We start from the raw sequence: 25,121 nt of genomic DNA, 5'->3' as shown, positions 1-25,121 counted from the left end.
TAAAATTTTTTGTTGTTCTCCTTAAAAAAGTTGTTGTTGTTATTTGGTTTTTAGGAGCATTAGCAACTAAAGCCATATTGCTCCGGGGATATGCGGTGGTCATTCCCTGACCTTTCCGCATCCTCCATATTTGGTGGTCACGGGCTTGAACCCCAGTCTAATCAAGAAGCGTGTGCTACGCACTGCTGCTCCTGCCCACCTGGCTACGGGTGCGCAGGAGCAGGACATTTAAGAAGCAAAAAAGTGCTTCTCAAATATCCTGAATGAAGAAGCATTTAAAAACCAAGCATCTATTAAAAAAATGGTGATACACATGGTCCTTGGTGGATATAAAAGATAATTCTAGTTGGACAGTGAATTTACACTGGCGGGATAAGTTTTTCAGCTAGCAAATCTTTCAAACCAGCGCCTTTGCTAGCTAAAAAACTTATGCCGCCAGTGCTATCACCAGTTTCGCTAGTGTTGATAAAGGAGTTTTGTCTTTTCACGAATGATGAGTGAACTTAACGGAATTTTATTTTGAGTTCGGTCTTCTATCCACAGATTTAAAGCTTTTTCCATTTTTTCTAATTTAATATCACGAGTTACAGAGCAAATTTTTGAAGCAATTAGCGCGTTTTCACAGACACTACAGCGGATTTTTTTCTTCTGATTTTTGGATTGATCGTACCGTTGACTGTGATTTTATAATGTTTTGCCATTGAGGAGACACTTTCACCATTAGAAATTTTGTCTAATAACTCAATTTTATTCACTAATGTCATCACCTTTTTTGATCTTTTCACATTTCCCTTGTTATTCGTAGCCATATTTTTGTACAGGTTAGAAAGAACTTGTCCACAATAAAGTCACTTTCTTCTGTTAACACACTCGAAAAAGTCTGTTTTACACTGCAAAACGGTAGATTTATCACTTTTGTAAGCATATCAATTTATAAATTGATAAATTTATTCAATTTATAAGTATATAAATTAAAAGCAAACGACGAAACCTTCCATGACGAGTGCATAACACATACAGAACAAGGATTAGCGAGAAACATCCACGCTCGCGATTTTGTCACCCCTCTCCCCCCACCCACTGAGCGCTGTTTTGACCGGGAAAGATAATTTCAGCCACGCCCATGTTTTTTATGGCGGAAAATGTTCACGGCGCTTTAAAATTCACATTTTTTTATGTTTCATTTTATATTAAATCAGCGATCGTGAATACGCGAATACAGATACCGCGAATAGTGGGGGTTTACTGTATATTATTCTCATTAAGCAGTGGGTCAATATTTATAATCTGTGAGAGATATTATAGAATTTGAACATTTTACAGAATTTTATATCATTCAAAGTTAGCAACTACAAAGTGAACTTTGTTTGAAATTCTATTATTGATAGGTAATTTTGTTACTGTTATGGAATTTACAACTGCTGACCCAACAACAACTTGAGTTCTATTTCTGATACCACCTGATTCCTTTACATAGGGCTGAAGAATGAACTTTTATTTGATCAGATTAGTCAATAAAAGTATTCAAATTACGTCAATGATTTGTATGTTTTTTAACTTTACTTCATCTCTGTCAGAACGTCGGTGTACTATCAGTACATCTTGTGGCAAGAATCAAAAAATTTCTTTTATATTTCTATTTCGCTGATACTGCATCTGTTATTTTTTTTTTGATGCAACAGTTTCACACCTTCTCAATTTTTTTATGACTTCCCTAAGGTTTAGTTTCTGATTACTTCTTAATATACACAAGTAAGTTTTTCATTTCAACAAATTATGCAAGTGAAACACTAGTTGTTGTTGTTATTTGGTTTTTAGGAGCATTAGCAACTAAGGCCATATTGCTCCGGGATATGCGGTGGTCATTCCCTGACCTTTCCACATCCTCCGTATTTGGTGGTGACGGGCTCGAACCCCGGTCTAATCAAGAAGCATGTGCTACGCACTGTTGCTCCTTCCCACCTGGCTACGGAGGCGCCTGAAACACTAGTATAGTAACAGTCCATAAATAATGTTTGACCCTTATCCAGAAATGAATGCATCAGAAATAATACAACTCTTTAATTAGGATGACCTTCCTCTCCCTACTAAATGCTAAGTTCATATGCATTTTCCCCGTGCATATGAACTTAGCATTTAGTAGGGGTATACATATATTGAAATCTCTTCCACAGTGTATCCATTAGGGATGGATACACTGTAGGAGATTAGGGATACATGTTTGTGTAGTTATCACTGTCATTGAAATAAATCAGACATAACAAAAGTTTCAAATGATCCCATGACATCCTGGTTCTCATTTCCTTACTATATATAGGATTTTTTTTTTTTTTTTGACCCATAATATTTGGAAGTCTCACTAATATCTATCTATATTAGCACTCCAAGAAAATGTTAAATTTCTGATGAATGTGTAACTGTTCCATTTGTGCAGTATGATTTATGTTTTTTTTTTTTTTTTTCTTTTTTGGTGCATCGGCTTCTGTGGCTATAATGCACCTCCCAAAGTTTTTGCATTTTACTCTGATCCAGACCCGAGGCAGGGATCAGAGTAAAATTCGATTCAAACCTGCGACCTTTGGGTTGCCAGGCAGGCACTTTACCCACCCGGCTAGCCCGGTCAGCTTATGATTCATGTGAAATATTTGGAGAGCATATTGACTCATATGCATGGTTCAATGACAGTATGATCTATTAGCTAATTTATGAATTTTTATTAGTAACAAATAGCTTAAAAAATTCATATGGTATTTTATTTATATACTCTTCACACACCATAAAATCCAATTGCTTTACATGAGCACAACTGGCTGCCAAGTAACTGTGAAAATCACCATTCAAGTTGTCAGATTCAACAGGAAAAAGATAAGCAGTTATAACAAACACTATTGACAGGTGTAAGCATAATATACACTAGCAGTAAATATTCTAGCCTCTGGTGAAATCGTTGTTGCTTAGAGAGGAGCATCTTCTTAATCAATAGGCGAGCTGTAAGTAATGGTATGTTCATTGAATTTACAGTAGATGTCTCAACTGGTAGTTGTTTACTTACTTTTGTAGATTTATATTCTGCTTGCATTTTTCAGGAGGGATGTCTTCATCTGACAATTCTGAATTTTAAAAATTCAATCATTAAAAATGCCATTTCAAAACAGTCATCATCAGCTGACATGTTGTACCATGCAACCTTAGAAACTCATATCAAGTCAATAAATAAATGTAAAAAATACCAACATAAATGCAAACTGCAAAAAGAGATATCTCTTTTTGCAGTTTATAGGGCATGCCTCAAGGCCAAAAACAGCTTTACATTCAGGTCAGTTTCATCATATTTGTGGGCAAGTAAAAACTTGAGCACTATAACAAAAAAAAAAAAAAAAAAAAGAGGAAAGAAAAAGTTGATAGACTATGTATCAGTTTTTTCTCTCTCCTACAACAGTGGTTAAGATGTTAAAACCCATTAAACAATACTTTTCTGACACCATATAAGTTTTGTGTTTTGTTGTTATTATTTAGTTTTTAGGAGCATTAGCAACTAAGGCCATATTGCTCCAGGATATGCGGTGGTCATTCCCTGACCTTTCCACATCCTCCGTATTTGGTGGTGACGGGCTCGAACCCCGGTCTAATCAAGAAGCGTGTGCTACGCATTGCTGCTCCTTCCCATCTGGCTATGGAGGCGCCTCGTGTTTTGTAACTGGTATTGTGAAGGATAATTAACTTTATTCCTTTAGTATTTTAACCACCCATGTATAAAAAGTAATGTAATTATTATAAATGTTTGGTTTTGTTCTAACTTTTTATCTTGACTGTACCCAACCTCCAAAGTACTTTCTGCTGTAATTGGGTAAATAGGTGATAAAATTTACTTATCATCTGTTTATCCCAGATAAACAAGTAATTAAATGAGTTTTTATAGTGTTGCCAGATACAACCTTTTCATACAATGTACCAAAAACTCCCAATTTCTGAAATTCTTAATTGATATATGATGTTTATGGCATATACATTTTCTTTTTAAATAGGTATTGAACAGGAGATCCCAGAAATACATGCACTCTTGGTTGAGAAATGCCATTTTATATTATCATTTATTTCCTTTAATATAAGTTTTTTAAAGAATTTTTGCAACTTTCATCCAAATGTATTTAACCAAAAGGGGTTTGTGTGGGGGGGGGGATGATTTAATTAAAAATATTCATATCTTACATTATAATGATCTAAGGACTGTGGTACAAAATCACTCTGTGAAATTAAAAAACATAATCACACTGACATCATAAATACAATATATTTTTATACTATTCTGACACATACTAACTAGAAAAAAAGAAATTAATCAAAAATATCTGTTTTACACAGCAGGCCCCCATTATAACGCGGTTCACTTTATGCTGTTCTTATATTATAACCCGTATCTGACTATAATGCTGTCACAGATCACTATAACACTCTTTTACAGATTGCATTTTTGCATTTTTAACGAAATCGTTTCATTTGATAGAGTCTACAGCTTGAAAATGAATAGCAAAACAGCATTAAAACGTTTTCCATGCCGACTTGAGAAACTTTCCCACACTCAGTGATATTTTCTCGCACCTTAATTTAATTGCAGTACAGTGACTTGTTACATAGTTCCGAGATCAACATTTAAAAAAATGATCAACTATATTGCTTGCAATATTTGCATTATATGCATTTATCTGAAGTCTAGTTATCACTCAGTACAGTATTACACATCGTGCATAACGGACAGTCTACTTCAATATTGTATCATAATTAATGCAACCAATGCAGTTACATTTTCAAAGAGTTAATAATGGCGGATAAGAATGAAAAAGCAACAATGTCTGGGTGCAGTACAAAGACTATAAATGTAAGAAAAAGATTGAATTTGAAAATTAAATTAGACGTTTTAAAGCAAATCGATTCCAATCAAAGACAAGCAGATGTGTGCCATAATTTAGGACTTGCAAGCTTAACTGTAAGAACAATTATAAAAAAAATAAAGAATTAATTTTAGCAGCGGGAAAGATAGCTGTTCCATTGCAAGCAACTAGGGCTAGCCTGGCTGTTAGGATTGAAATGGAAAGACTTTAACTAATTTTATTGAAGCGGGAGTCACCTGTACTGGGAATTTCACTAGGTTCCCACTCAAGAAAACATCACTGATGGATTAATAGTATACTCGAGTCCAGGCCTACTGCACCCTAGACTTTCAAAAACTGGCTTTGCTTAATTGACAATTGAAAAAATATTAGTTGTAGCTTCAAACTTACAAATAAGCTGCAAAGTATTTTCAATAATTTATTTTGCAAAATTTCTTCCATGTGATCATAACAGAAGGAATCAAAAAAGAGACAAGTCCTTGTTGCTCCTTACATAAGAATACTGGCTTTATTATGGTGTATTCACAATTGTTCTGCTATCTGTTCTTAAATATATAGTGTATCAAAAGAATTTTACACCTTCACTGTCTTCAAAACTTATCAATTCAGCCAATCCCTCCTTTTCTAATGTCTGCAATGCCTTAGTTAAGATGCCAGTATCAAGTCCATAAAACTCTGAAAGTAAATAATATCATAAGCATAGATTTAATTCATGGCAAATGACATTATAAGAAATGAATTAAAATCAAAAATGTATTCCATATATATATATATATTTTTAATAAGAGTAAAAGGTAAAAGTTAATCAAAGTTGTCAACTTTATAATGATATATAAAGGTTAGGTTAGGTAACATTTTGGAATTCAAAAGAACATCACCAAGGGCGTCAAGACTAATACTCAAGATATCTAAGAGGTACAAGCTAAAGGTTATAATGATTTATGCACCAACATCGAGCCATGATGATGAAGAAGTTGAAGAAATGTACACAGAAATTGAGTCTTCTAGATGAGCAGAAAACCCACTACACTATTATTATGGGGGACTTCAATGCTAAGGTTGGAAAACAACAAAACAGTGCAGAAAGGGGAACTATAGGAAATTTTGGAATTGGTGAAAGAAATGAAAGACTTGTCGAATTTGCAGAATCTCAAGGATTGTCAGTAATGAACACTTTTTTCAAGAAAAGGGTGAACAGAAAGTGGACATGGAAGAGTCCAAATGGAGTAACAACTAATGAAATCGACTTCATATATCGTGGATGATGTTACCGTCCAGAATAAGGTAAATGTTGGAAGTGATCACAGAATGGTAAGATGCACACTTGATATAGAGGTAGGAAAGGAAAAAACTGACTTGAGTAAATAATACGAAGGTCTTTGAGATAAAAGAAGAAGAGAAAGAGCAGTATGTACTGGAACACAAGTTTGAGCTTCTGCAGACTGCTAAGGACCAAGATATCAACGAGGAATATTACAACTTTCTGAAAGTGATAAAGCCCAAGAAACCTATGGAGAAAAAGAAATCCAAAGAAGAAAAAATTAGTCAAGAAACACTTGTTATGATGAACGAAGGCAAAAAATGAAGAGCAGGTTAAACACTAACAAGGGAAAAATTGAATATACTGAGTTATGCAAAGCCATTAGAAAGAGACTCAGAGAGGACATAAGAAGGTTTAACACAAGAAAAGTAGAACAAGCATTAAGGGAAAACAAAGGATTTAAATCAGCAGCCATGAGCAGTAATACAGAAAGACAAATGATACTGAAACTGAAGAATAGCGATGGTGTACTTATAAACAGCAGAGAAGGCATAATTCAAATAGCAGAAGACTACTATAGAGAATTATAGAAGGAGCAAGGGAATGACGCCAGCAGTGAGGAAGGTGGATCGCAAATTAGCAACACATACAACATACCCGATATTCTTCCTGATGAGGTAGAACATGCACTGAAGAAAATGAAGAATCCGAAAGCCCCAGTGGAAGATGAAGTTACTGTAGAGTTGTTAAAATTGGGAAGAAGAGACATAACACAAAAATTGGCAAGACTCTTCACAAAATGTATTAGAAAAGGTGTGATGCCTAAGCAGTGGAATAATGCAATCATAGTTTTACTGCATAAGAAAGGAGATAAATCAGAAATTGGAAATTATAGACCAATTAGCTTGTTATTCCACATCTACAAGTTGTTCACAAGGGTCATTACTAACAGATTAGAAAGAATACTTGTTGAGAACCAACTGAAAGAGCAAGCTGGCTTTAGGACAGGATTCTCAACTTTGGATCACCTTCAACATAATATCATAGCTAATGGAGAAAGCAAATGAATATAAAACACCATTATGCCAGGCATTTGTGGATTATGAAAAGACATTTGACTCCATACAACATAAGGCAATGTTTCGGGCACTGCAAAGACAAGGCATAGATACCCCATATATTATGATTTTGAAGAAAATATATGAGAAAGCTACCTCCTTTATTAGACTAGCAAAGACAGTAGCAAATTTAAAATCGACAAGGAGACAATATCTCCGAAGCTGTTTACTGCTGCCCTTGAGGAAGCTTTCGGAAGATTAGACTGGTTGCAGAAAGGAGTCAATGTGAACGGAGAGTACCTAAAACATTTACGATTTGCAGATGATATTATGGTCATAAGCCATGATCCCAAAGAATTAGAGGAAAATCTTAATCAGTTATGCACAGTTAGTAAGGATTTTGGACTAAAGATGAATATGGCTAAAACAAAAGTAATGATGAACAAGTATGCCACAAAGGGACATAATGATTGAAGGAGCAGTAATTGAAAAGGTGGAGTCATATACTTATCTGGAATGAGCTATTAGCTGTAATAATAATAAATGGCTGGAAGTCAAGAGAAGAATAAATTTTGGATGGATAGCATTCAGGAAATATCGTCGCATACCCCAGTTTGTCTGAAATGTAAAATAATGAACCAATGTATACTCCCCACCATGACTTATGAAAGTGAAACTTGGGCACTCTCCAAAAGAATGGAAGAGAAGCTGAGAACTACACAGTGAAGAATGGAATGAATTATATTGGGAATCAGGCTGTTAGATTAGAAGAGAAACACATGGATTAGGTAGCAAACTCAAGTAAAGGACATTCTTATCAAAACTAAAGAAAACTAAAGAACTAAAATGGTCTTGGGCAGGACACATAGCTCGAAGACATGATGACAGATGGACTAAGAAAATAACAGAATGGTACCCAAAAGGAGCTAGAAGAAAACCTGGAAGACAACGGCAGAGATGGATAGATGAAATTTGTGAGTTTGTGGGTAGTAAATGGATGGCCATTGCACAAAACAGAACAAACTGGAAAGTTGCAATGGAAACATGCAATGGATCGAAAATGACTGATGATGATGATAAAGGTTATACTAGTTAATAATATTACCAAAGAATTAGGTGAGGTTGCTTATTCAGTTTAAAAAATATGAAATTTTAAATAAAGAAATATTAATAGTGATCCACTGAAAACAGATGCTTTTGTCTTCAAAAAATTTGTATTTCCAAGACCTTATTTCAGCTACTTTTTTTAAAAGTTCTAATATCATTTGTTACAATACATAAAAGCTGTAACTAATTTAATTTTTTGTGCATTTTTACTTCCAAGTTATACATATCAAGTAGCATACACTTTATTTTAAGAAAAGCAACTAAAACTAAAATAAATGATATAAATAAACTATAAAGTTAAAACAAATTATGAAGTTAAAAAATTTAATTTAATAGTCAAATTATTGCAAAGTCCATCAACAGGAAAAGGTGTTTATCCCAGATGGGAGTTTGTTTATACTTACCATTGGAATATCTTAATGCTCATATCTAGTCTAAGAGTGTGTGTTTGTACTATGTAACTAGTTTTTTAATAATGGCAAATTCTTATCTACCCATGCTGATATAATTTATACAATAATATTGTGTAATGATTTTCTGTTGATTTTTATTGTTGTTTCTTTAAGATTTTGGGTATGCAGATTACGAATGATACATTATTTTTTTCTAGAAAAACGAACTGAAAATTTTTTATAGAATGTAACATTAGTTATTCAAGAAAAATTAAATTTGGATGCAAATAATACTATATATCTTTTGATTATCTAAGTTCTTCCATTTATCAAAAGATAATACATCCCTTTGTCAAAGGAATTCTACAAATCACATGAATATAAATGATACCAAAGAAAATAAACTGGAACACTTTAGTTAAAAATGAGCAATGAATATCTTTTGTGATCATCTTAAACTAAATACCATATGCAGTCTATCATCATAGTCATATCCTACTTTCCCGTGATTTCTGCTGTCTTTCTCTGCTATCTGAATGTTTTGATGGAAATTTAAACTTATGCTGTTAGTAAAACATTGGAGTGCCTCAGAGCTTCTCACTGGTGTCATTATTATTTCTCATATTAATAATCTTCCAAATGATTTGAGGAATTATAAGGTGATATAAACATATTTACAGATCACAGAAATATAAAAAACAATACCTAATATAAATGACTATATTAATAATATTGAATACAGCTTTGAACCAGATTATTATGTGGTTGGAAAAATAGTACAATAGTTAATTAAAGTAAGTCTACCAAAATAATCCACACATAGTTCAAAGAGTTGAGAAAAGATGCTAGCAGAATATTCTACTGCTCATTTAAGATAAATGATAACGGACCGCAGATTTACTCAAATCAAAAATGTTTTCATATGAATATAAACACCACAGTTCTTTGGTTTTCCAGTATAATACCATCAATACTGTGCACTTATTTAATTTAGGGGCATGCCACAAACAGTTGCATAATTTTCTAAAATCTTGATTCTTCATTGATGATACTGTTAAAATATCTTTATTTTAAAAATATCATTGACTTTAAAAATACAGTTTAAAAACAGGTGATTTCACTCTCCCTCTAAAACAAATATTCTGAATGATAGGATAAATCCATAAGGAAATCATTTCTGCAGTTCTTGCTGCTCTAAGGTGGGCTGCTCTGAACAAGTCTCCTCCAATTCAGCTGTCTATTGGACAAAACAGATTTCTAAAGGTGGTGAGACAAGCATAATTCTTTGTTTCCTAGCCAGGTTTTCTTGGTTATCCTCTTTTCTTTCCTCTACTCTGTCAAGAGTAGGCTTAGTTATCTGGCATGGATCATTCTGAATACAGTTTCTGCAGTTACTTTTAAAAAATGAGTAAAAAAAAAAAAAAAAAAAGTAAAGTGCAGCCATTATCAACCCACTGCAGGATGGAAGCCTCCTCAACAATTCATGCTGAGTCCATTTACCATTTATGGTAAATGGACCATAATCTGCCACGCTGGTCCAGTGCGGGTTGGCAGATATACCGTATTCAGCAGTCAGGGGCTTGAACCCCGGTCTACTCAAAGAGCGTATGCTACTGCACTCCCGCTCCTGACCACTTGGCTACGGAAGCTCATTAATGAGTAAACTGAAATCAAATATGCACTAAAAAGTTAATTTTTCTAATTATGTAAATAAAGAACTTAATTTTTAACACCACAATTCTTATGATAAACAGTTCAAACTGTCTCCCTCAGGTATGCAATTACTCATGTTCAGGTTGTAAAAGACAAAAAATTTGATGTTCATTAACAAATAAATATTATAAAAATGAATGTACATTTAATTATTAACCACACATTATAATTCTAGATTTTACAATTTCAGTATAAAAGCTGTTTTAAAAAAAAATTTAAGAGAGAGAAAAATTTCATTACCTTCTTCTGCTGTGTCATCACCATTTGTCAATTCATACAAAGTACAAACAGTATTTGTCATACCATGTGACGATGCCTAGGAATAAGAGCAGCCTTATTTTAATAATTTCTAGTATCATACCATCAATACTGTACCTCATTTAATTTAGGTTTAAAATTTTAACTAAATATGTAAGCACATAACCAAGCCCTGTTCTTATATATAGTATTCATATAGTATACATATAAAAACAAAGAAAAGATAAGCTCCATTTTTATCATAATTATATAACTTCATAGGTAATAATATATTATTCAATAAATTATAAAACAGATAAACTATTTAACCTATTTGATATTTGTAAAAAGCCTAGGACAACAAATAATCTGTAGTGTTAAATGAGAAATTTAACAATATTGTTGTACAAGCACTTCATGGCCAGAGGGAAATCAGGGATTAAAGAGTATCTCATCCTCTTATGTATTTTCTGCCTGCAGAGTTTTATATACAGGTCCAAAAAACATATGGTAGTTCTGTTCTTTTTAGCATTAGCATTAGTAGAGGCATTTGATGCAAGAAAGCAAGCTTATGCAGCATCAGCCAAAAAAAAAAAAAAATAATAAATAAATAAAATAAAAATAAAAAAATAAAAAATAACCACTTCCACTTCACCCCTCTGTTCATTCGAAATACCTGTCCAGCTGAGCCTTAAACTTATTTAGGCTATCAACTTCCACGACAAGGGATGGAAGTCTATTCCACCAACCAACCACCCGCTGGCAAAAGGCAAATTTCCACACATCTGTCTTTTCTCAATTTGAATTTATGCCCTCTCAGGTGATTATTCTGAGCAAGAGGAAGAATCCCATCAGCATTGAGCATGCTCAAACCATTCAAGGGTTTATACACCTCTATCAGATCACCTCGCTGGTGCCTAGTCCCCAGACACTGTAATTTGCAGTGTCTGGGGACTTAAGCCTTTCTTCGTAAGAGCACCCCTTTGTTCCATTCACCAATCTTGTTGCCCTTCTCTGTACTCGTTCCAGCATCTCTACATCCTTCTTGAAATGAGGCCTCCAGACCTGTATACAGTAGTCTAGGTGTGGCCTGACCATTGCCTTATACAAGAGAATAATAACCTCCTTATCCCTGCTAGAAAAATTCCTATATATCATCGACAATACACCATCAGCTACTCTTGGAGCCCGTCTGCACTGCTCAGAGAACTTCATATCTGCCTCCACAACCACCCCCAGGTCCCTTTCATTCCCTACCACTGTCAGTGTAGTACCACAGAGTTGATACATTGCTCTGGGGTTGCTGTTTCCCATATGTAGTACTTGACATTTGTCAATGTTAAACTTCATTTGCCACCTCTCAGCCCATCTGCTCAACCTTTCCAGATCCTGTTGCAGCAGCATAGTGTCAGTAGTGTCCTTGACAACCCTGCCAACCTTCATATTGTCTGCAAACTTGGACATTAAGCTTGATATACCATCATCAATATCATTTATAAATACAGAAAACAATAAAGGACCCAATACTGAACCCTGAGGGACTCCACTAATAACATTAGTCCACGATGAGCAGTGTCCATTGATTACCACTCTCTGTCTTCTCTCCCTCAACCACCCCTTTATCCATAGCAGCAATTTTCCTCCAATGCAACACTGCTCCAATCTGTGCAGCAGTCTTCCATGTGCAACAGTATCAAAAGCCTTTCTAAGATCTTGAAATGAGGCCTCCAGACCTGTATACAGTAGGAGTCTGCTGACGAGGCTACTAGTGACGGTCGTGTTCCAAGCCGCTAAGTGGATTTTTCTTATTTATTGATTTGAAATTATTGTTTTTCTAAAACTTTTGATTTAAATTTAGTAGTATAACATTATTTTGTGATTTTTTGATTAATTTGGTGTATTTATTCTTTACTCGGCCTTGTAAAAGTATCGGTAAGGGTTTCCACGTGTTCGTAACTACCGCTACCGTTATTAACTTTCCCGCCATTGTGATACCGTACTAGATATACCGTAGGTTATATACCGTACTAGATAGCGTTAGCTGAACTTCGTTAGCAGTTAAATTGTACGTTTAAATAAATACATATAACGACTTAGATTACAAACGTAATATAATTAATAACATAACATAATTAATTAATAAATTAATAGAATCATGACTCAGACCAGAGCAGCAAAGCAAAAGGCTCAAGCTAATGGAAGTGCTGTGGCTCAGAGCAGAACTGAGGGGGGCAGTTGTCCTCTGACTCACAGCCTTATAAAATGCACTGTTTGCTTGATGTTTGCAGAGCAATCGGGTACGGGACTTGATACTGCCAAGGGGGATGTCTTTGTGTGTGCGCGATGCAAGGAGTGTAACGATATCAGGCAACAACTCGGCGTTCTTTTGGGCCTATATGAGAGCTTGAAGGACAGGGTGGATGCCCTCGAAGAAACTAAATTGAGGGGCCCATCAAGCTCTCAGCTGCCCACATCAACGCCAGAGCTTGCACTTGGGCATCGCGTGACACAGAGACAACCCCCAAGGCAGAATGCGCTGGTCCCGAAGGAACTAGTAGTTGTTGGTGACTCTATTGTCAGGGAAACGGGGAACATGCTTTGTAAAAAAGATAGGTGGAACAGGACCAGGGTATGTCTGCCAGGGGCAAAGGTTGATGACGTTTATAATCTTTTAAGGAATATCATCTTTTAAGGGCACAAAAGGTGATATAGTTGTACACGTTGGCACTAATAATATTAAGAGTAGGAGACCGGCAGAATTACTTAACAAGTACAGGTCACTGTTGAACAAAAGCCGAGAATTAGGGTTGAATTTGAAAGTGTCTGCAATTCTGCCCAGACACGATAGGAGGGAGTATATGATGAGAGCCTTGTCGATCAATTCGGCCCTGGAAAGATTGTGCAAGGCTCAAAGGGTAGAATTTTTTTCAGCCTGGACTGTACTTGTTAACAGGAGAGATTGCTTCTACAGGGATGGGATACACTTAAATAGAAAGGGTGCAAGAATATTTGCTGATGCTATCGAGGCAGTGTTAGGTGGGTCGGAAAACTGCTAGCTTGGGGGGAGACAAAGACCAATAGATTGACAGTAGCCACTGGCAGAGGTGAAAGAGATTCTTGCACTGCTTCTATTAGAATGAGCAGAAGCCTGAAAAACAAGATGCATGGTATTTCAGAGACTGCTGGGAGCCATTGTGGTACAAGTAAACACATGGGTTGTGTTAGGGTAGCTAAGAATAGAAACAGGTGCAGGTATACTTGCGTGTACACCAATGCTAGGAGTTTAGTAAATAAATTTGATGAATTTGAGGTATTGCTCAAAACATCGAAGGCAGATATTGTTGGGATATCAGAGACGTGGTGTCACACAGATATAAGGGATGCGGAACTGCAATTTGGGGAGTACAACGTCTACCGAAAGGATAGACAGGATAGGAAGGGGGGAGGTGTTATGCTATTAGTTAAGAAACACATAAAAACCAAGGAAGTGAAGCCAGTCGACATCGCTGGACAGTGCAGTGTGGAGTCAGTTTGGTGTGACATAAGCATTGGGAGATCAAAATTGAGAGTAGGAGTGTGCTATAGGCCTAATGACTCTGATGAGTATAATAAGGAACTGTACAGGGAAATAGAGTGGGCCAGTAAATCAGAGTGTCTTATAATGGGAGATTTTAATTTCCCAGATATTGACTGGAATTTGGGGGCTGGATACTCACACACTAGCAGGGCTTTTGTGGATTTATTGGATGATTGTTTTCTACATCAGCATGTTCGGGAGGCAACTAGAGGGAGTAATACTCTTGATTTGATTATCAGCAGTGATTCTTCATGCATTAAGAATCTGCAGATAAACGAACCACTAGGTGGCAGTGATCACAGTGTGCTGAAGTGGGATTTACTCAAAGAGGTAACTACCATTAGGGGTAAAGGGAAGGGTTATTGCTTCCGTAAAGGCGACTACGATGGACTGAGACAGTATTTAAATTCTATACAGTGGGACCAACTGATGATGTTACCAACAGCAAATTCAAAATGGGAAGCATTCAAAGAACTTATCTTGGAAGCTACTAGGCTTTACATACCAACTAAGAAATATTGTTCAAGGTTTAGGCCAAAATGGATGTCAGATGAACTAATGAGGCATATGGCAGAGAAGAAAAATGCATGGGATACTTACAAATTAACACATGACACAGAAGCCTATGATAGATACAAGTTGATATGCAACCAAGTTACAAAGGAGGTTAGGCAGGCAAAGGCAGATTACGAGAAATCCTTGGCAAGGGATGCAAAGAAAAACAGCAAAGAGTTCTTTACTTATGTAAACTCTAGAAGGAAAGGGATGAATCAGATTGGTCCACTTGATATTGATGGGTCAAGTGTTGATGATCCTGCTCAGGTGGCTAACAAACTAAATGAATATTTTGCATCGACATTCACACATGAGGAGTTATTCAGCGAGGGGAATGCCAGAGGTGTATTCAACTCTAGCAGTAAGTTACAGAATCTTGAAATAACTGGGAGTAAAGTGGAGGAGAAACTGTTGAAGATAAACACAAGAAAGGCACCCGGGGTGGATGGGATCTATCCAGTTATATTAAAGGAGGCAGCAAAGGAAGTAAGCAAACCCTTAGCCATAATTATGAGAGCTTCCTTGGACTCAGGGGAGGTACCCATAGACTGGAAATGTGCAAATGTGACCCCAATTCACAAAGGAGGATCAAAGGCTGACACAAGTAATTATAGACCTGTGAGCTTGACTTCTGTTCCAGGAAAATTAATGGAGGCACTGGTTAAAGACGCACTGCAGGATCATTTAGACAAGACTTCAGTTATAGCTCAGACACAGCATGGTTTTGTTAAGGGGAAGTCTTGCCTGACCAACTTGATTGGATACTATGATGCAGTCACAAAAGAACTGGATGCAGGGAATAACTTTGATATTATATACTTGGATCTTAGAAAGGCTTTTGATACTGTTGCACATGGAAGACTGCTACACAAATTGGAGCAGTGTGACATTGGAGGCAAATTGCTGCTATGGATAAAGGGGTGGTTGAGGGGGAGAAGACAGAGAGTGGTAATCAATGGACACTGCTCATCGTGGACTGATGTTATTAGTGGAGTCCCTCAGAGCTCAGTGTTGGGTCCATTATTGTTTTCTGTATTTATAAATGATATTGATGATGGTATATCGGGATTAATGTCCAAGTTTGCAGACGATACAAAGGTTGGCAGGGTTGTCAAGGACACTACTGACACTATGCTTCTGCAACAGGATCTGGAAAGGTTGAGCAGATGGGCTGAGAGGTGGCAAATGAAGTTTAACATTGACAAATGTAAAGTACTACACATGGGAAACAGCAACCCCAGAGCAACGTATCAACTCTATGGTACAACACTGACAGTGGTAGAGAATGAAAGGGACTTGGGGGTGGTTGTGCAGGCAGATATGAAGTTCCCTGAGCAGTGCAGACGGGCTGCAAGAGTAGCTCATGGAGTATTGTCAATGATATACAGGAATTTTTCCAGCAGGGATAAGGAGGTGATTATTCCATTGTATAAGGCGATGGTCAGGCCACACCTAGAGTACTGTATACAGGTCTGGAGGCCTCATTTCAAGAAGGATGTAGAGCTGCTGGAACGAGTACAGAGAAGGGCAACAAGATTAGTGAATGGAACAAAGGGGTGCTCTTACGAAGAAAGGCTTAAGTTTTGCAAATTACAGTGTCTGGAGACTAGGCACCAGCGAGGTGATCTGATAGAGGTGTATAAAGCCTTGAATGGTTTAAGCATGCTCAATGCTGATGGGATTCTTCCTCTAGCTCAGAATAATCACCTGAGAGGGCATAAATTCAAATTGAGGAAAGCCAGATGTAGGATAGACGTGCGGAAATTTGCCTTTAGCCAGCGAGTGGTTGGTTGGTGGAACAGACTTCCATCCCTTGTGGTGGAGGTTGATAGCCTAAATAAGTTTAAGGCTCAGCTGGACAGGTATTTTGAACGAACAGAGGGGTGAAGTGGAAGTGGTTTTTTTTTTTTTTTTTTGGCTGATGCTGCATAAGCTTGCTTTCTTGCATCAAATGCCTCTACTAATGCTAATGCTAATGCTAATGCTAAGATCCAAGTATATAATATCAAAGTTATTCCCTGCATCCAGTTCTTTTGTGACTGCATCATAGTATCCAATCAAATTGGTTAGGCAAGACTTCCCCTTAACAAAACCATGCTGTGTCTGAGCTATAACTGAAGTCTTGTCTAGATGATCCTGCAGTGCTTCTTTAACCAGTGCCTCCATTAATTTTCCAGGAACAGGTCTATAATTACTTGTGTCGCCCTTTGATCCTCCTTTGTGAATTGGGGTCACATTTGCACATCTCCAGTCCATGGGTACTTCCCCCGAGTCCAAGGAAGCTCTCATAATTATGGCTAAGGGTTTGCTTACTTCCTTTGCTGCCTCCTTTAATATAACTGGATAGATCCCATCCACCCCAGTTGCCTTTCTTGTATTTATCTTCAACAATTTCTCCTCCACTTTACTCTCAGTTATTACAAGATTCTCTAGCTTACTGCCAGAGTTGAAAATACCTCTGGCATTCCCCTCGCTGAATAACTCTTCATGTGTGAATGTCGATGCAAAATATTTATTCAGTTTGTTAACTACCTGAGCAGGATCATCAACAGTTGACCCATTGATATCAAGTGGACCAATCTGATTCATCCCCTTCCTTCTAGAGTTTACATAAGTAAAGAACTCTTTGCTGTTTTTCTTTGCATCCCTTGCCAAAGATTTCTCGTAATCTGCCTTCGCCTGCCTAACCTCCTTTGTAACTTGGTTACAGATCAACTTGTATCTATCATATGCTTCTGTGTCACGTGTTAATTTGTATGTATCCCATGCATTTTTCTTCTCTGCCATATGTCTCATTAGTTCATCTGACATCCACTTTGGCCTAAACTTTGAACAATATTTCTTAGTTGGTATGTAAAGCCTAGTAGCTTCCAAGATAAGTTCTTTGAATGCTTCCCATTTTGAATTTGCTGTTGGTAACATCATCAGTTGGTCCCACTGTATAGAATTTAAATACTGTCTCAGTCCATCGTAGTCGCTTTACGAAAGCAATAACCCTTCCTTTTACCCCTAATGGTAGTTACCTCTTTGAGTAAATCCCACTTCAGCACACTGTGATCACTGCCACCTAGTGGTTCATTTACCTGCAGATTCTTAATGCATGAAGAATCACTACTGATAATCAAATCAAGAGTATTACTCCCTGTAGTTGCCTCCGGAACATGCTGATGTAGAAAACAATCATCCAATAAATCCACAAAAGCCTTGCTAGTGTGTGAGTGACCAGCCATTATTATTATTAATAATAATGTTTTCAAAACATTTTAAGGTCCAAAAGAACTATTGTCCAGTAATTTATAATAATCAGGGGTCAATAAATTTGTTCTAGATTCAGGCATCGAGATTAGAGTAAAAAAATTGCAATCATATTTATATATACACTGAGTTGGCATTAGCAATGTATACCTAATATCTCATGGGACAACCTTTTGACACAGTCCATACCCACCTTGGCATGGACTCCACAAGGTGCTGCAGGGTGTCCTGTGGTAGTGCTACCCATGTTTTGCACAATGTATCTGGTAATGCCTGCACATTGTCAGGTGAATGGTTGTAGCATCAAATGTCCTTTTCCAGTAGGTTCCAAACATCTACATATTTAATATGGAAGCCGTTTTCTTTACTCCGTCAGTGTGAACAATGGACTTAACTGATCAGGCTGGAAGTGGTCTCAAATTGAAGATATTTCTTCCTTGGTGTGCAAAAAGTTGTTAAAATTTAAAAATTCCAAATAGTTTTATTCTATGGAATGGGCCAGTTTTGTCTACAAACGAGAATAGTTCAACATTCACTTCATAGATGGAGCCACAGGAAGATGTTAACTGTTAAACAAACGGTTGTCTAAGTTGATAAGGCATTTTTTTCTTATTAACAATTTGCACTTTAACTATTTAACTGATTAACAATTTGCACAGTCATACAACTGTGTCCTTTGTTCCAAAAAAAAAAAGAATAATAATAAAACTCTGCATTGTGAAATTCTCTACTAGTGCAACTGAACGTTAGGATTCCATCACAACTTACTATATGTCCCCATGCTGTGCATGTGAGCTCATACACCCGTTGCCATTCATTACGTTTAATATGTTCAGAACTCATCATTTTATCCTTATCAAAGTTGATAACGATAAAATGATTCTGAATACATTTACACTTATATATTGATACTACATTTCTTTAGAAGAGCTAGAGAAAAACTCTGCTAACAACTGTGAAATTTTCTCAATTAAGTTAGCAGTACTCAATTAGTTTGAGACTGTGGAGTTGGGAGGACAGAGAATTCATTGGTCTGTTCTCTGAAACCAGTTAGGCACCTGTGATGCTTGTGAAATGGTGTGTTGCCTTTGGCTTACTCAGAGAAAGGTAGGTGTTCCTACTCAGCCACTGATTACAGTGATCAGAGGAACCAAGGCAGTCCCCAACCCATAACACCACTCCTCAAACCTGCCGAACATCAAAGTGCATCCAAGTGACATGACCTCCTGTTGCTTTCTTCAAATGCAGATACACTAATCAACATAATAGATTTGGAAATCAGATTCATCAAAGCAGGTGACAGATTTCCACATGTCAGTGGTCCAGTGTTAGTGCTGGACCACTGACATGCAATGTATAATTTCTTGTGTCTCGCAGTGAATGTGGGTACTCTTGATGGTCATAAATTGCAATTTTTTTACTAGCCTGTACAAGATAATGTCCAGTACAGAGTCCATGTGGATATTGGTATTGCTGTTCCTATGTTGCACTGGATGGTTAGCAGAGCCACTGTGCTACATCACTGCTGTGTGACAAGATGAGACACACGGCACTCACCATGAGCATTAACTACATGTGGCTGTCTCACATGTGACCTTTGTCTGGTTGTTCAACTGCTGTCGAGTCAATCACAACAGATTTGTGATACCACAGAACAGGAGCACTCAACCAAGTTGGCTGTTGTTGAGATAATAGCACAAGTTCATCTTTCCCCCATAATCATTCCACCGTCAAAGTCAGAAGAATCTTGACAACAACCCATTCTTCCTCAAAACTGATCACCACATGTACGAACTACAATCTTATATCAGCTGTTCCCAACTTTGAGCCTTCAGCAGCATCACAGACCATTCATACCCAAGGGGTTATTGCTAATGCAAAGCTAACTGAGTGCATGCATGTGTGTAAAAAGACCATTTCCAAAAAAATTGCAGTCATACCAAAAAAATTTTTTTTAAAGTTATCCTTTCTATATTGTATGATCAAAAGCACTACCTAGTAAGCTTATAACAGTAGAGGTTACACTGGGAACTTGTCATTTCATCGTAGTATACTTCCCAATGTGAATCAAGGTGACATGTGTTACTTTGCATGATTATTAAACTCTGTACTATATTCAGAAATATTTTAGTTTCAGCTGGAGCCTGATAATTATGAACATCAACTTTCAATAAGGAGTGAAGACAGTCCTTCTAGGGGTAGAGGTCCCCTCTGTGCAGCTTGGTACAGTCTGGGGGTTGGTTTCCTACAGGCTAGGAGAAGATGCACTCTGAAAATAAAACCCCAGTGCTCCAGGTTGGGAGTTGAGCAAAGGGCCAGCACTTGTTTCTTGTCAAAAACTTACTTCTACGTATCCCCAAAAGAAGGATTAGGATTACAAAGCAACCAGTAAGCAATGGAAATGACGCCTTCAAAAACAAAAGCAATCAACTTTCAATAGAGATTTAATACCACCTTAAAGAATATAGTGATTCTGAAGAAAAGGTGCCAATTTGCATGCTGCTTTGTTAAGTTTGCTATGGTCATACAATAAGTAATTTACAGTCACCAAATTTTACACAAACAAGCATATAATACATAAAATACAATTAGTGCATACTTGTCTGATTTTTTTAAAGGCCCTACTTCTTTAATTCTAAAAATCGACTCTGCAGAATAAAAGACAAAATTATATTGAAGGAATACTAAAATTCTCATTAACATCACCCTAATAAATATTTTAATTTATAAAGCATTTGCAACATCCAACAACTCTTAAAAACAGAAGTTGTTTGCAGTGCTCCAATCTGTTTTAAAATAATCTATACAACTACTTCTTCATCGCTTTTAAAAATTTTAACTACAGTAATCGAATAATATGCATTTTATGAAGCAGAAAAAACAAAGAAACAACAAAACACTGTTTTACACAATGTCATTTATCAAATGCAGTGTATAACAAAAGAAGCAGCATCACAGATTTAACAACAAATTTCACATTTTTTCCTTGGGTGAAGTAAGAAAAACTTTGGAACAATACTGAATAAAACACTAGGTGCCATCCTAAAAATTTTAGGTGCCACAATGACCTGGCACTGGGACTTTTTTACTTCTTAATGTCAAAAAAATAATAAGAAGTTATACACAGCTGCAAATACTAAGAATGCAATGTTTTAAAAGTATATTTCATTGATGAAGGCATTTCCAGTATTAAGATAAATTTTAGTTTAATTCTAATGCTTAGGTAAAATAATAACAAATAAGAAGGTAGTTAACTACAATATAACTCTGCAATTCAGTAAACAGAAAAGTAATACATGGTAGTAAAGGGAACAGCTACAGAGAAACCGAACTAACTAAAAGAACACACAATAGTCACCCTGATGCTCTTCAGTATCTACATCAGAAATTATGACAGGCAAAACATGACGCAAATGAAAGAATTTTAACATTCAATCCAATTCGGCTCATCTGAAGTTATGCTGCCAACTTTCCTTCTTGCAGTAAATCAACTGTGGTCTTATACCTAATAAGAACAGTTTCTTCACTGTTTAAGGACCTGAGAGCCTGTGAAGGACTGCCATAATTATCCACAAATACAAGAAAAGCTTCAAGATTACAGTCTTTTGGGCTGCCAGAAATGTTAGTGTTGATTCCAACTAATTCCAACAGGGCTTTCCACCTAGAACAAATTCAAAATTACCTTACAGAGGAACCTCAACATATTCAGGTGACTATAAACAACAAAGGGGAGGGGGACTATAACAGATTAAGGTATTTCTTGGACAACTGTATGTTGCTATTGAATATAAATGTAATAGAAAATGTTTAAGTGAATTATCTTGGATGCCACATACATGTCTATTCCAGTGGGAAAATAGTGTAAAAAGATTCCAAAATGAAAACAAAGAAAATTGTTAGAATTAATTGAATAAAAGTAAAAAATCAGGGGTATTATGGGCTATCATAACATTCAATCCACCATTCCATATGTAAATTATAAGAATATAAGTAACAAAACCAATAATGGGATCAATGTGAAAGTTAATATGAGAAATCACTGACAAAGAGAGCTCATCAGATAAGCCCTCAACATGATCAAAGCAGTTAAATCACAGAAATGCCAGATGGAATGAAAGACAAGTTTCACAGCAATTTTTACAATCAAAAACCCAATTAGAACAACTGCTTTAAAATAAAAAATGATGATATCAGAAAAATTAACCCTGGGGGCTCACATCTGGTGAGTATGGGCTTGGCACACACACACACACAGAGTCCTGAGCTGGATATCATCATTCTTCTCTTTCTTGGTGATTCCCTTTTATTTCTCTCTCTCTCTCTCTCTCTCTCTCTCTCTCTCTCTCTCTCTCTCTCTCTTGGGGTAATTCAGAAATTTTTTTTTGTCTGGTGCAGCATAAGCCTCAGGCTTCCTTGCACCATATAGCTAATAATAATAACAATAATAATAAGTACCTAGCAGAAATACTGCTGAGGCTGAAGGAGAGCTAGCCACTACGGTCCACCTTGTATATATCTAGTTATAATGAAAAAAGGCAAAGATCATCATTAGATTATGGGAAGGCCCTTGGATTGGAGAAGTGCTTTCTGCCTAATCAATAACAGAGAAGCTAGAGAGGTATTTGGCAACTATAGATTAGTCAGTTTGATTTCCATGGTGGGCAAAATCATGAAGTTTGCAGTTAAGGACATGATACAGGGCCATCACAATATGAATGGAATTCTGAAGGGATCAAACAGCACAGGTTCATGAAGAGGAACTGTGGCACCCAGAGTTCAATTTGGTTAATTGTTATGATGAAGTCAAAAAACAGCTGGGAACAATACTAGAGCTCACTTGTTTCTGATCTTCCTTAACATATCAATTACCATAATATTAATAAAAAACAGATCTCTAGGGAGGCACCAATATTGTTTTCAAAAATATAATTAAAACATGATCAAATATTCAAGAGTTCTTGTATGAGGCCTTAGAAGGAAAAGGGCTTTCTAAAGGAACAAATATGGCAAATACAGTGCATACAGGAGGGACAGACTTTACAGAAAGGGCAAAAGGGCAATGTAAACAGAAAAAGCAGAAAGTACTGATGGCAGTGATATTTTAAATGAATGGGAAGCTAAAATGGAGTAAAGTTCCTGAAGAAAGTACAACTATTAGCAACGACATGAGATGTGTTAGTCAAAAACAACATAAAATGGCTATCCCTCATGTTTACATACTAATGCTATAGCAATGTGATCAATAAATCTGATCAATTTTAGGTACTGGTTAAGTCAACAAATACAATCATCATAAGAATATCAGAAACTTGATGTCATTCTGATATAATGGGTATAATTTGATTTTGGAAAATAACAATGTGTATAAATGACAGAAGGGGAGGAGGGTTAATGGAAGCAGAACTGAAGGATAAGTATAATTCTTGAATATTTTCTTTTGGGAGGTTTTGCAATCATATAAATAATACTGTAGTGTTTTATAAATTTTATGTTATACATATACTGCTATAGTAACTGGGACCAGTGCAGTGTTATTATTATTGTACTAGAGTATCATAACCATTACTATGGTAGTACTGTAGCATTCAGATTTAATTTGTTAAACTGAAATTATACCTCAGATTAGAGCAGCAGCAAAGTATATGACACAGTGCACTGAGAATGACTTTGCTTGGATGGTTGGGGGGAGGGGGTATTGCCAACAGTGGTTTTTCCATGAATCAATGCCTTACTGCATTTTCTGTGCATGGTATAGTTGTATACCTGACTGTAACTGGACATATGGCCTTTGTGTATGATGGGTGTGCAGAATAAGTGAGAAATTCAATGAAAATTCAGCATTTTATCAGATAAATTTGATTGCTTGAAAAAAGCCCACAAATGAACATTACTGCCCTTGAAGGAATTAAACCATGGGACCCATCAAGTTCTCAGCCCAACTTATCCATCTACCTTCATACTGCATGGTAGGATCACTACAAGTAAGATGTGCTGGTCCCAAGGTAGAAAATTGTTTTGTTGACTATTGTCAGGAAGGTAAAGAATATTTTATGCAATAAAGATAGGTGAAATTAGGACCAGCATGTGTCTGCCAAAGTTAGCATTAACATTATCATTAGTTTAGGCATATGATACAAGAAAGCAAGCTTATATAGCATCAACCAAAAAATCCCTTCCCATTTCACCCATCCAGTCACTGCAAATGTTTGTCTAGCTCAGCCTTAAATTTATTTAAGCTATCAACTTCCACAACTGATGGAAGTCTGTTCCAGCAATCAACAACCCGCTGGCTAAAGGCAAACTTCCGCACATCTATTCTACAACTGTCTTTCCTCAATTTAAATCTATGCCCCCTCAGGTTCTTACTCTGAGCAAGTGGAAGAATCCCATCAGCATTGAGCCTGCTCAAACCATTCAAGGCCTTATATGCCTCAATCAGATTACCTCGGAGGTGCCTAGTCTCTAGATGCTAGAATTTAAGCCTCTCTTGGTAAGAGCACCTATTTGTTCCTCTCACTAAACTTGTTGCCCTCCTCTGTACTCGTTCTAGAAAATCTACATTCTTCCTAAAATGATGCCTCCAGATCTGTACACAGTACTCAAGCTGTGGCCTGATCATTTCCTTATACACGTGCAAAGGACTGCTTACTCTTCCTTTGCACTCTGAGCCAAATACTTCTCATAATCTTCCAATGAATAGCATAACTATTGATCCTGTACAGATTGCTGGTAAAATGAATAACTATTATGCATCTACATTCACACACAAATCATTCACGCATATCTAAAAGATTGAGAGTTAAATGATTTTATAATTGAAAGAAATGGAAGATAAATTGCTGCAGCTAAAAGTGAACAAAGCACCTACAAGGTTAATGGAATCTATCCAATTATATTAAAAGAAGCTGCAAAAGACTTAGTTAAACCCTTAGTCACAATAATGAGGGTATGCTTAGATTCAGAGAAGTACTGGCAGATGGGAGAAGTGCAAATATATCTCCTATTCACAACAGTAGTTCAAAGGAAGAATTGAGTAACTACAGGCCTGTAAGTTTAATCTCTATGCAAGAGAAAATA

General features: G+C 36.4%; 1 protein-coding gene across 1 annotated transcript in view; it reads right to left on the bottom strand.

The window, feature by feature from the left end:
* Positions 1 to 5,330: 5,330 nt before the first annotated feature.
* Positions 5,331 to 25,121, bottom strand: part of Vps25 (vacuolar protein sorting 25) — a 54,123-nt gene continuing 34,332 nt past the window's right edge. Inside the window, exons 5-6 of the mRNA XM_090387946.1 lie at positions 10,661 to 10,736; positions 5,331 to 5,564 (exon numbers count right to left, since the gene is read on the bottom strand). Coding sequence (XP_090244072.1) covers positions 5,452 to 5,564; positions 10,661 to 10,736 — 189 coding nt within the window. The 3' untranslated portion in view covers positions 5,331 to 5,451. The remainder of the gene's footprint in view (positions 5,565 to 10,660; positions 10,737 to 25,121) is intronic.

This window comes from Mastigoproctus giganteus, chromosome 13 (assembly GCF_048544385.1).
Source record: "Mastigoproctus giganteus isolate SK-2022 chromosome 13, ASM4854438v1, whole genome shotgun sequence".
NCBI lineage: Eukaryota > Metazoa > Arthropoda > Arachnida > Uropygi > Thelyphonidae > Mastigoproctus > Mastigoproctus giganteus.
This window is presented reverse-complemented; position numbering and strand designations above follow the sequence as displayed.